This window comes from Podarcis pityusensis (genome assembly GCF_964106645.2).
Source record: "Podarcis pityusensis genome assembly, chromosome: 4".
In the NCBI taxonomy this organism is placed as follows: Eukaryota; Metazoa; Chordata; class Lepidosauria; order Squamata; family Lacertidae; genus Podarcis; species Podarcis pityusensis.
The window spans coordinates 86,509,817-86,523,284 of record NC_138027.1 but is presented as its reverse complement, the minus strand read 5'-3'; the positions used below and the strand labels follow the sequence as shown (position 1 = coordinate 86,523,284).

Below are 13,468 nucleotides of genomic sequence, written 5' to 3'. Positions count from 1 at the left end.
TGCCAAAACTAGCCAGGAACATAAATCACATTTTGGAAGTTGGCTTGTCCAGACAAGACCTACAACCGTTATCCATACCTCATGTCACTTACAGAATAAATCAGTGATGTTTAGAATTTATTAGATAGCTTTTCAAAGCATTATACAGTTTGCAGCAGCATAACGGCTTAACATAAATAAATGAATCCCAGCATGAGATGTATATCTCATGATCTGTAGAATTTCCTACCATTTGTTAATCTTCATAAACAACAAGACTTGGCATGGAAGATGCTAACATTCTGATTGTGTTTTTCCCATTCTTTCAAACTGCAGAAGTAATTTGCATAGTCCTAAAAGGTGCCTGAATGCCACACACCACCCCTTTTCGTTAGGGAATTTCATATCTTCAGTGCTTCCGGCATGGTCTTACGAAACATTTCTTTTTCAGTTTCAGGAAGAATCCCTGGTAGATGACTCATTGCTTCAAGATGATGATGAAGAAGACGACGACAATGAATCTCGTTCTTGGAGAAGATGATTCAGCGGATTGCTGAGAATGCTAGAACTGTTCCTGTGTTGCATTAGCATTTTCTAATGTACTTTTGCATATTTGTACTTCGAGGAGTTTGGGTGAAAGTGGTGAATTTGGATTTCAGATAAGACTCAAGCAGCTGATTGGTCCCGTCTTTTGAGTGATTGATATTCGAGTTGCATTTACATTTCGGTAAATGATTGCTAAAGACACCATATTAGGAACATATGCAATGTTTTTATTACTCCTACAGAAACATTATGGAATTCTTTGGGTTCTTTGTAATTTAAAGAATTGGTCACACAACAAGATGACCAAGAGTTGTTATAACATAGATTTTTGTTTTGTTTTGTTTTATTCCAAGTATGGAATGGAAATTTGCATTTAAGATCTTTGTGAATGTTTTCAGAAATAATAATAGATAACATTACTAAACTGAAGTCTCTAAAGTTACGTATTCATAATATTGCATAGTAGTATACTTAGGCTTTACTATGTACTAGCCTTTTGTTGGATTTGTGTACGTATTTTACGTATGAGTTTTAATGATACAGTGTATGACTGCTTTGCATATATCTCCTTATCACTTTAAGATGTTTAAAAAAATAAAGAGATGGAATGGTCTTGGGGAAAAAAGAAAAAAAAAGCAATAATGACGTTATACTACGGCCCATGATAACAAAGAAAAAAAATTGAAAAAAAAGAGAGACCATTCCATGTGGCGACCCCCACCCCCCCATATTCACGAAAAGAGCTGAATCACTATCACTATTTCAACCTTATAAATGATAAAACAATTTGGCCTTGAAGCCAAATGCTGAAAATCCTTTTATGCACAATTTAAATTACCAGCTGGCTACCTAACTTCAGAACCATGCTTTCAAAGGGAGTTCTTGCTTCAAGAACGGTATGGCCGCACTCACATTTGAGAAAGCAAGAGGGCTTGTTTTTCTTGTGTGGCAGAAGCTCACGTTTAAAGAAATGCAGCAAAGTGACTTGACCGGTAGGTATTAATTTTATTTATTCTTCGTTAAGCTCTCAATATTGCACACAGAATAAAAATCGAGGTTATCAAAATGGGTTATGCTCTAATAGACAAGGCATAAGGGACAACGGGAGAGAAAAACAAGAACATTCAGAAATCTGATCCAATCACTTTACAAATGATAGGGCAGACTGGTCTCTGATAGGTTCTTTCCTGGGAGGGAGGAACCCAGAAGTAGCCAGACCAGTCATGCCTCCTTGCCCCTGCCATCTACCCTATAGATACAATTTTGCACCAGATTATAATGTGTCTATTTTGCCTTTACAGCTTTGGGCATCCATTATTCTCCAGTGTTAAGTATTATTTTTTTAAACCCTCCCCTTCTATTTACAGCAGGCCTATTCTCCTTCATCACTCCACGAGGCCTCTTCCTAGATTGTTCTGACTACCATCAGCTTTAAATTACTCAATTTTAAATCCATTAAGCCAGTTAAATATTGAATTGATTGCTGTTATATTTCCTTCTAAAGTTTCGCTTTCCATCCTTTATATTTTATCACCCGTTGAACAGTTGTTCTGATGATTTCCTTTTTTCATTTCAGGCAGATGGTTTGAAAAACAACAAAGAAAGCCGCAACTGTTGGTCTTTCCTCCTCTGTCTTTAATTTTGATTTGTTCTTTGTATCACAACTGTACTGTCTACATGCCTTATTGGTAAGCCATGTAAGCTGGGAACCTAAGAGAAGTTAACTCTTGCAAGCTAATGGAGTTGCTATGGACCCAAGCAGCTGTTTCAAAATATTGTCAAATATTTTTTAGCAACCTGAAGCACTTCATCCTCCCCTGACTGGCTTTGTGGGGTCTGATTACCCATATTGAAATGAACGAGAAGATGAAACTACCGATTTCTTGAGCTTGCTGGGGTCTGTTCTGTCTCCCAACAGCTTCTCAAATAGGCTAGGGAAAATAACTTTGTGTTTTGCCTTATCATATTTTTAAGAGTGTGCTTATGCAACTTAGAGAATACCGGAGGAGATTTGTTAATTTTTTTGTAAACCTTTTTCTGTACATTCATGTGTATTCCAACCCCCCCCCCCCCATGAACCTGTTACAAAGCAGTGTAGGGGTTCATTGAAACTCGAGAGTGAATTTTACCCTGGTGCAGGGGTCTCCAATGTCACAGGTAGAGCTGGGCAATGTATCGGTAAATGGTCAGAAACTGGTACAGCGTTCAGATCACTATGCCGGTTTCAGCCATTTTGAGCTGGCAATCCAGACGGCAAAGGCGCAGGCATGTGGCAAAGGCGCAGGAAGGCAGGCAGATGGGAATCGGAGAAGGCTCCGGGCAAGCAATTTTTGGGGCTCCGTTTGCCTGCCTTACCTGCCTGTGGCTTTGAGGAAGCCCCCCTCCCCAGCTTGTGCGAGCCGGAACATTACCGGGGTTCACTCAGCTTCCTGCCCCCAGTGGAGCAATTTAAGGAAGTCTCTGCCCCTCCAGCTCTTGTGAGCTGGAGCGATAGGGGGGCTTGCTCAGTAGGGATGGACGATGTATCTTGACTGCTTCTTCCTCCCCTAAGGTGGGAGATACATTCCAGATATTGTGCTATATCAGCATATCGCGATAGCTAACTGCTGATACATCCTGATGTTGAAAAACAGATATTGCCCAGCCCTTGTAGCAGGGACACAGGTACTACAGAACCAACCCTGCTGAAATTAGGCTTGAAAAACATACTCTCTTGTAGCTGATAGAAGAGGTGGTGCCCATGACAGTGTCTCTACTCTACAAATTTGCCCACCAACTTAAAAAGTTTGGTGAAGCAGGTCCTGGGGCTTAATTATGCTCCAAATTTTATCATGACACAGGAGTTAACATTCTCCTTAGTGCGAACTTGCCCTACTGATTTCTTTCTTGTTGATTTGGGGGCCAGGGGACCCTATGTGTCTATTGGGGTACATTGAGCTCCTGCCGCTTACTAAGAACCCAGTATTTCACCTAGGTAATTATTTGTCTTCTGATTTATTTTCTCTTTTGCTATAAGCCCCTTACCCCTGTATTTAACTTCCAAATTTCTGTTTCCTCCTCCCAAGATTTTGTGATAGCCCAAGGAGGAATTTTAAGTTAATAATCCAAGGTCCAATGTACCCTAATAAATTATGTGTCGTGTTATGTTTTTGAAACATGGTACCAATAAAATCTTTTTCTTTTTTAATGAAAACTGGAGTTACTGGTATGTATGATTGCTGAACTCAAAAGTTCCTTGGGATTTCTCAGAAAGGAAGATGAAATCGAAACAGCTGCTGGTATTGTATTGTGTATGCTCCATTCGCAGGGAAAGTAACATGTTCAGCACACTGGAAAATGTATCACGAGCCACAAGTTTATTGCAAACTTGCCTATCATTAAATGGATGCGCTACAAGCCAGGGGCTGAGATAAGGACGAGTCCCCTTTTCGCAGCTGGAATCCCAGCCATCTGCGATGAACAAGATCTTTGTATTGCTAGATCCAAATAACTAAATCAAAGCTCTTGGCTTTTCAAACGCATTATCTGTGAAAACTGGCATTGTTAAAATATACAGTATTTTAAAGATTAATTCGAATATACAATCCGTACATGTGTATCTCTACAAAACAGGAGGCCTGGAGTTTTAAGCTCAGATTTTTTTATTGTGCCTTCCAGAGGTTGCTTCTAAGAGGTTGATACTTTACCCAGCTTTTGCTCTAGCTCCTGCCATTGTTACTTTTTTTTCCTATTCTAGAAGAGCTGCAAAAAGTACCTAATGACCAGATACTGTTAGTTAAGTCATGAAAACAACAAAATAGGGGGGGTGGAATTAGGGTTAAAAGCAGTTTACTTAAGAAGAAAGGTGTATACAGCCAAATATTACTGCAGAATTTATCATACTAGTATTAAAGAAACACAGCTTATCCCCAAACGAACTTCCTTGTTTTACAGAACTTTCCCAAGCTTGAATGCAACATGTCAAAATCATATCCTGGATTCGACAGAAGCAGCTGGATAGCAATGCAGCAAGGATCTGCCTCAAAAAATAAGCAACTGAGGGTTTTGCTGATGTTTTTGTAAGTTGCTCGTTTCTTTCTATCACCTTAACTGGTCCACTTTAAATTAATAAAACAACTTTTGCACCTTCTGTAATCTGTCAACATAAAATCAAAGCCTTCCCAATTTTTTTCCTTTTCACATTTCCAAAATGGATGAACTACTAGATAAACAAAACACTTCAACAGCCATCATTATTGAAGGTGTTTCCCCCCCATTTGTATTTTATAAAGTACCACTGATTAAAAAAACATCTATTGGAATCTGCTTTTGGGTTTATATCTATTAAGGTATTAAAAGTATTTTTTAATATTCATTGCCAAATGCATTATGACATTGGAGTCCCTAGATGTTTCCCACATTCTGAGTGTTTTCGTGTTATATAAAAAGTAATTGCTAATCTTCCATATCATTGTTACTCTGTATTAAATGCTTAATTTTTTGTCAGGCCTCTAACTGGACTGTATTTTCCTTTCAGCACCATAACAGAATGTCAGATTTGAAAATATTGAAATGAACATGGCTCATCTGGTCTCATTTTGGCTTTGATCTGTTAAGTGACAAAATTTACTTGATCAAAAAGGGCCCTTTATGTAAACCAATTCCCCCACAAAAATGAGTGGCTCAGTATAGCTTGTTATCAGATTTGTTGATTAATATCATGTGAAGGGGGACATTTCAGAATTTTAATGTTCATTTGCATTCCACATTGTTAAAGAGACTTGACGAGGATTGCATGTTAAATTATTTCAACACTTGCTTTGTTAGAAAATGCAGCATATCATTTGATCAGTGGTACACAGGTTGTTGTCTCAAATAATTATTTTCTCCTTGCATTTTTCAAACTATTGTCAGTCTGTATTCTTGTTAATTCTGAGCCTTGGTTGTAGGAAACCACTGAGCCACCCTGAAACAAACCCGTTTATGACACTCAAGGAGATTTTTTTGCCTGCAAAATCTAAATGTATTTTTGCTAATTATAATGCCATGCCTTTATGCATGGTGTTGAGAGAGTGGTTAGAGTTTCCACCTCCCTTTCAATATCTATCTATCTATCTATCTAGATCTATCTATCTAGATCTAAATAGTCTTAAGGTTTATAAAGGCAAATACAAAGCTTAATATCTTCCCCCCTTTTTAAACCAAACCAAGACTTTTATCTAGATGCAATAAAAAACACAAAAAGGGGGGGGGAGGAGAAAGAAAGAAAAAGAGAAAAGAGATTAAAAGAGAAAGTTAGAAAAATAAGATTCAGAAAGTAAAGAGCTTCTGATTCTACATCTATCCGCTATATAAAAACAATATTCACTTTGTCCAATCCAACTCCAACACCCAACGAAGCCGCTTTCTATATCAACAAACATTATCTTCAATTTTCCAATTCAGGTAATCATTATACCATTTTCTTTTTCACACAAGAAGTCCATGAGAGGTTTCCAGTCTTTAACAAATGGTTACACATGCCAATTTTGACATCTCAGTTAAGTCTATATCTAGGGCTGCCGGACATCCGGGATTTCAAAGGCGAAATCAACATCCAGGGGGAATTTTCCAAAAGACAGTGCTTCGCCCTGTATCTCGGGCAAGTCAATCGAAAAACCACAAGTGTGGGGAATTTTTTGTGTTTTTTGAAAAGAAAAAAAGTTCAACAATTTCGGAGGTTTTCATAAAAAAGCTCAACAATTTTGGGGTCTTCCTCAAAAAGACTCAACAACTTTTAAGGTGTGTTGGTTTTTACTTTTTGAAATATAACAGCCGTTCTTTCATTTTTGGTAATAAGGGGTCCTTTCCTATAATTCTTGAAACCCACCACCCAACAAAACTTTTGGGTAAGGAAATGTCGGGCCGACAAATGGAAGTACTTTACACAGGACATAATTCTGTTTATGGATTTCACCACCAGAAGTTCATAAGTGTTGCCCTCGAGCTTAGATGACTTTAAAAGGGGCTTAGACAAATTCATGGAGGGAAAGCCTTATCAGCTACTAGGCATGATAGCTAAGTGTTGAATATAGATTCAAATGTGGTTTGTCTCTCAGTGCTGTCAAGCAAGAACAAGAGAGGGCTGTTGCTTGGCCCTGTGTCCTGAATCCTGAATGCTTTAGATTCCTGCATTGCAAGGCGTTGGACTAAATGACCCTTGATTTGCATGTGTGCTTTTGAAATCCCTGCAGATCATGCTTCTTCTGACTGAAAGCTTTCCTCAGCTGTTAATTCCCCCCCTTTTTCTGTAGCAAGGATGTAGAAGGCCACCAATCTGCTCAAAGACCAGATTTTGAGAACACACATGCTTTGCAGGTCGTTGCCAAGTTTGAGGAAAGTTTCCTTCTTATAGCAAAAGCTACTCTTTCCGTCCAGATTTTCTGAAAACGAAGTAGAAACATGTTGATGGCGATAATACTGTTATGTACATGGTTTTTTTGTTTGTTGAAGGCTAGGGGGCAGTCTGTCTCCGTAAGTGAAACCAAATTCATTTTCTCGCACTTGCCGGCTCCTCTTCAGTCAGTTTCCCCTCTCTTGGGCCTTTCCCATCGAATGAATGAATGAATGTTTGTGGCCAGTATTTTGCGTTGAGGTTGCACATTCTTACAAAGTCCCCACTTGAAAACTGGTTCCATCAAAAGTTCAGAGTTTAGCCTGCTCTGCTTTTAGAGCCACTGAGATAATGTGGTTTGTGATTTGTTAACCTTATAAGTCACCGCATGGCTTCTTATCAAATGCATAGTTGGCGATGATTTCATGACCTGGAATGCGATTCCCAGTCGTAAGGTATATTATTGTCTTTACCTCCCTGCATTGCCTGCCCTTTCTACAGGTTGCTGCTGAAGCATACATAGCAAGACGGAAAACAAATAGATAATCCTACAGAGAGACTCCACAGCTGCTCAATTTTTTGCTTAGTTTTCCAGCTGCTGTTATAGTTCTGTCTTCTCTTCCGATAATCTCCAGACGGACACAATGATGGCTTCCTAGCCAGCCAGCTGCTCCAAAGGCATAAGCCACAGGAAAAGGTTTCGCGTGTTCTTGATGTGCCAGAATAATCGCCAGCACATGGATCACGGGGCTATGTAAACGATAATTTGTAACATGAAAGGCGGGGAGGAATGAACTTCCAACTTGCCAGGAGAGGAAAAAGACACTATTTTTAAAAGGTTCAGGTGTCTTTCTAGCATTTTCCTGAGCAATTTACATTTCCGTTCCTTGTAAACGCAGGAAAGTTGCACGCTTGCCAAAACTCAGCAATAAAGTCGACTAAATGCTCATTATGTTGTGGTAGTTTTAAAATAGTCTTTTTTTAAAAAAAAAAATACTAATGCACAACTTTCTTCTTCAAGACCGCACAAGAAGATATTTTTAATGTGTTAAGATATTAGAAAATTTCTTTCATGGTTCCCAGTATTCTACTTAGGGGTAGTAATGCTTTGGACAGATTGGTCTAATGTTTTTCCCTTCCTGGCATATGCTTAGATCAGCAGCTTGAATGTGTAGTTTGCCCACAATCTGGTGAACAGAAGCTCAATGCAGGCGTGTTGAGTAGCCTTTCCATTCCTTGCCTTGTCTTATTTTTCTCTCCAGCGACTTTTCACAATTCCTGAACATCATTAATGTGCCAAAATACTATCACAATTGTTATATGGATCCCAGATCTGCAGCTTTAAAAACCTTACTCTCTTAGAGGCATTCCAAACTAAGTTTTTCCGCTGCCTGCTGGGGATCCCCTCTTGCGTATCCAACATAGCGGTCCGTTTGGAGGTTGGGCAAATTCCTATCAGTACTCGGATATGGATATTGAAGATCCATTATTGGCTAAAGCTTATTTTCTTCCCGGTTGGGCTGGCACCTTTAACCTTATTAGATATCTACCAATCCAAATGGAAAGCTACACTGCTGGAAAAGCTTAAGGGCTTGGGGATCCCACAGCAGACCCTGATAGCGACAGGCTTCGAGAAAGCTAGGACTACAATTCGCCAGCGTATCTGGGACGTAGAATTACAATGCCACATGAGCAAAATGATCAAACATCCAGCAATAAGGGACCATGGGAGAGGTTTCTCTCCAGCTAACTATCTGTCAGGTCTTCAGGTACCCAAATACAGACGGTCTTTTACCCTCGCCAGATTCAACGTTCTCCCTTCTGCCTTACTTCAGGGCAGATTTGAGGGTAAACCATACACAGCATGGGTCTGCCCTTGTGGCTCGTTGGAAGTTGAAACGGCTTCACATGTACTATTACGTTGTCGTTTTTATGAGGATATATGTTTGACTTTTATTACACCTGTTTTGCAAAAGTCCAGGAAAGAATCGGAACACCATAGTTTAAAATTACTGTTAGAGGACAAGAATCCCAAGACTACATTAAATGTAGCCAAATTCTGTGCGTCTGCAATTAATCGCAGGAAGCAAGTGGTATCCCATAATGACCAAACCCCCAAATGTTAATTATAGGGGGCACGCTAATAATTAACTTTAATTTTTTATATTTAAATCCTTGTTATATTTATATTGTCCTCTGTATTGCTGATTTTTTTTTTATGATCTGTGATACTGTGTGTTGACGCTGGTCTGTGACCGTATTAATAAATTCATTCATTCATTCATTAATGTGTATCGAGGCGCCAACTTCTCGGGATGATTGAGGGGCCCCTACACGACAGTGGTTGAAGCCAAACACCTTCTGAACATAGAGGGGTCCTGCCTCCATCAAATAAAAAAAACCTGGGGGGGGGGCAAAGTGTCTTGGCCCCCAGGAACTGGTGCCTATGAACATATACCATTGGTGGGGAACCGTTTTCAGCTCTTCTGGGCAATCTTTTGGGGGCTGCATATGGGCCGCGGATGATGATTGCAAAGGCCAGGTCTGTTTATGTGGGGAGAGGCGGTCTGTGACATCTTGTGACATCTTGTGACATCTTTGTCTCTAGATGCCCAGATGTCATCTGTGGCTACAAGTGCCTTTCCCAGCTTGTCTAGACAAGCGAGAGATATTGTCGAAATTCAAGGCTACGTAAAGACCCCAAAGGAAGTTGTGTCAGGGTGAGGGGTATTATTCCCGATGGTCCCTTATACCTCCACCTTTCTCCCTGTTTCCTCATTTTATCCTTTTAATCTTTCCACAATTTGTGTTCTTCTTTCCCTTTTCAAATACTAGTTCTGTAGGATGATGATAACCTTCTGGTCGCTGGAAGATGTAGTTAACCCTTCTCACTGGGAAGCTTATCCCCTGAATATCTCACTGGGATTGGTTGAGACAGTAAGTGGAAGGAAGAAAGGGAAAGAAAACTGTTGAGCAAGTGGCGGTTAGACTACCTGGAGCATAAATTCATAACCAATTTATACCAGCTGCTATTCATATTTTTCAAGCTAAAGTGTCATCCCAGCTACTTTTTGGGATCCCAGTATGGATACAAGCATATCATGATTTAGATAAGATACAAGACAGTTTCTTGAGACGTATCCTGGGGCTGCCAAGTTCAATCAAGTGTGAGACGATGTGAGGAAGCAAAAAAGTAGCTACAACCAGTCATTGCGGCAGCAGCCATAGCTTGTGACATTGAAATACTCGTTTCTGTGGTGGCTTGGTTTTTCCTTTGAACGTAACCAGCTCTGTTTCCCATCTGTGTGCGAAGGAAGGAATTTATAGTGGGGAGGTTTGCTTGGTGCAGTTTAACCAAAGTTTGCAATGCAGAAACACTCATAGTTCCTGCATGCTAGCTGAGGTCCCTTTCTCTGATTTCATTTGCCGGTATTAAGACCTCTTTGTTTAAAGGAAATGACTTGTGGCGAGGTAGATCCCAGTGTGAGTAGCATTCCTCAACTCAGCTATGAAGATCACTAGATAGCTCTGGTCTTACTTTACATATAGACTGTGAGGCTAGGATATTATACTTTGCTTCTGGCTGCAGGATGGAATGCAAATGTTATAAATTCTCCTCTTGTTGTGAGTTAGGCCTCCAGTAGAAAAAAAAATTGAATTCTGATTTTAAAAGATGAACTTCCATGTACATACAGTGGTGCCTCGCAAGACGAAATTAATCCGTTCCGCGAGTCTCTTCGTCTTGCGGTTTTTTCGTCTTGCGAAGCACGGCTATTAGCGGCTTAGCGGCTATTAGCGGCTTAGCGGCTATTAACGGCTTAGCGGCTTTAAGAAAAAGGAAACAAACTCGCAAGAAAACAAACTCGCAAGCCCATAGGGAAATTCGTCTTGCGGAACGACTCAAAAAACGCAAAACCCTTTCGTCTAGCGAGTTTTTCGTCTTGCGAGGCATTCGTCTTGCGGGGCACCACTGTACATAAGGCAGCCTGTAGTGTCGTTCATTATTTGTTACATTGCTAACTACTCAAATACTCATCTCGGCTGTGAGCCCTGGAAGAGCTGCTCCCTGCCTTGCAGGGCCTTTTCCACCTGACCTGGAAGGGCAGGGCCCTGACTGACTCCAGCTACAAAAGCTGAGGCTGCTGAACAGACTGTTGGTAGGGGTATAAACACTGGTATACTAAGAGGGGTGTGGGGGGAGCGCACCTCCCCCGGCAGCACGATCCTGGTGGGCTGCCATTGCGGCTGCCCCCTGCCCACACTGGGTGCCACACCCCCAGGACACGCACCAGCCCCGCCCCCACCTGCTCTCCACCCCCAGGTGCTGTAGAATGAGCTCTGCCACTGGGTATAAATAGTAAAATTATTAGTATTATTATTATTGAATATGCAGGACCTTTTCTGCCTGGCCTGGAAGGGTAGGGCCCTGATTGACTCCAGCTACAAAAGCTGAGGCTGCTGAACAGACTGTTGGGGTGGGGTATAAACAGTAAAATTATTATAATTTTATTATTGTTATTGAATAAAGGTAAAGGGACCCATGACCATTAGGTCCAATCGTGACCGACTCTGGGGTTGTGGCGCTCATCTCTCTTTACTGGCCAAGGGAGCCGGCGTACAGCTTCCGGGTCATGTGGCCAGCATGACTAAGCCGCTTCTGGCGAACCAGAGCAGCGCACGGAAATGCCGTTTACCTTCCCACCGGAGCGGTACCTATTTATCTACTTGCACTTTGACGTGCTTTCGAACTGCTAGGTTGGCAGGAGCAGGGACCGAGCAACGGGAGCTCACCCCGTCGCGGGGATTCGAACTGCCGACCTTCTGATTGGCAAACCCTAGGCTCTGTGGTTTAACCCACAGTGCCACCCACGTCCCTATTATTGAATAGGATGTCCCTATTTTCATCAGAGAAATGTTGGGGGTATGCATTCTTAGGACACTGAATGAGGTTCATTGCTTGTCTCTCTTGGCTAAGCACTGGGATAAGTAGTGTCTAGGCTCGGTTGTGCCCCAGCTATTGGTTTGGTGGGTTCTGTTTTTTTATTTATTAAGAAAATGCCTTTTAACAGGGTGCTCTGGCTAGAGACCAATTGGGGTGGAGGAATGAGATGAGGAAACAGCTTCTGCATTGGCTTAGCCAATATCTAAAGCTGTCGTTCCTCTCACAGTATGCAGAGACGGCTCCAGGCTTTAGGCCGTGTGTAAGTTGGTGGCCATAACAGAAGTATATAAAAAACACGAAAAAATTTAAAGACGGTTATTACTTTCTTTTGCATGGAAGGCTACTCTGTTTTATGTGCAGAAGAATGCTAGTGCTCCTTTATTCAACTGGTTGAGATTGAAGGAACCAGCTCTCGGGGCAGTTCTGGTTTATATTACCAGTGGGAGTCTGTTTCTTTAAAAAAATAAATGGATGAAATCTCTGATCTGTAATTTTTCTATCAAAATTATACCTGCCGTTTAGTGGAGCTGTGCACACGATTCTCTCTTTCTTTCTCTCCTGTGGCCAGGACCACAATACTGTGCTGGATTCAGTGTGACTTGACTTTCGGATAGACAGGTTTAGGCTAAAGAAATCCTTTCCGGCTAGGGTTGCCATATTTTGAAGAGCAAAAAAGAGGACGCTATGACTCTCATCTTAAATATCTCAACTTATATGTAGGCTGTAGAAGTTGTGATATATTGCTGAGGGGACGGGGCAGGAGAAAAGAAGAGGAAGGCAAGTCTTCAACCACCAGTTATGTCTATGTCTCATCTAGAAAGTATAGCCAGAGAAATTTTAAAAATCTGCCCTGACAGAAATTTTACCCCTGAAAAAGAGGACGTGTCCTGGAAAAAGAGGACACATGGCAGCCGTATTTCCAGCTCAATCAAGCATCGTAATAACTGAATCCTCTGGAGTGCTGTAAGATTTACTGGCCAGTTCTTTCTATTGCTGTACCATTTGTATATCCGTAGAGGGACTGGATTAAGCAAAAGGTGAATTGTTTAAACAAGTTATAGTCCAGTAACTCTTAGGCTAGTATGTTTTTCTTCGTCTGCATTCTCTTCTTTCTTCCCTCCACCCCCTTTCTTCCTCAAGTGCCATTACATAAACTGTCACAGTCCCGTAAAAAGATGCATAACCCAATTATTACGATCTTCATCATGCATTTTATTCCTTTCTTCACAACGGAGGGCAAATGCATTGGCTTTGATGAAGTATATGCCCAACTGGCATTCATTCCTTGTTGTTCTGCTTTGACACATCGCGGCGTTGGCATTCGAGGTCCTGCGGTGTGCACCTTCCCGGAGAAGTTTAAAATCAGTGTTCTATACTTACTAAATTTTGGGAGAAAGTTCTGGATTGTATAACTATGACTGTTAAAAAAAACAACTAAAAGCAGAGAATATTCTTCTGAACTATATACCTACTATATGGAAATTAACAACCGGACAACAAAAATGGATTATATGAACTGTAATGGTAGCCAAGAGGCTGATATTGATGAACTGGAAGAGTGAAGATTTGATCTCCTTTAATCGGTGGATTGATAATATGATAACACTTGCAACCTACAAACGGACTGCTTATAGACGTAGACTCTGCTT

General features: G+C 41.0%; 1 protein-coding gene and 2 long non-coding RNA genes across 5 annotated transcripts in view; 2 read left to right on the top strand and 1 right to left on the bottom strand.

Moving 5' to 3' along the window:
- RBM26 (RNA binding motif protein 26) overlaps window positions 1-1,251 on the top strand; it is a 47,264-nt gene extending 46,013 nt beyond the window's left edge. For all 3 annotated transcript variants that reach the window (XM_081002983.1, XM_081002984.1, XM_081002982.1), the window contains one exon: window positions 431-1,251. In XM_081002983.1, coding sequence (XP_080859109.1) covers window positions 431-520 — 90 coding nt within the window. In that variant the 3' untranslated portion in view covers window positions 521-1,251. The remainder of the gene's footprint in view (window positions 1-430) is intronic.
- A 4,707-nt stretch (window positions 1,252-5,958) lies between these two features.
- On the top strand, window positions 5,959-7,826 carry LOC308475943. Its single transcript, XR_013985565.1, has 2 exons — window positions 5,959-6,970; window positions 7,379-7,826. It is a non-coding gene; the product is annotated as an uncharacterized lncRNA (long non-coding RNA).
- A 1,338-nt stretch (window positions 7,827-9,164) lies between these two features.
- LOC308475980 overlaps window positions 9,165-13,468 on the bottom strand; it is a 1,233,414-nt gene continuing 1,229,110 nt past the window's right edge. Inside the window, exon 3 of the long non-coding RNA XR_013985606.1 lies at window positions 9,165-12,763. This is a non-coding gene — a long non-coding RNA (uncharacterized lncRNA). The remainder of the gene's footprint in view (window positions 12,764-13,468) is intronic.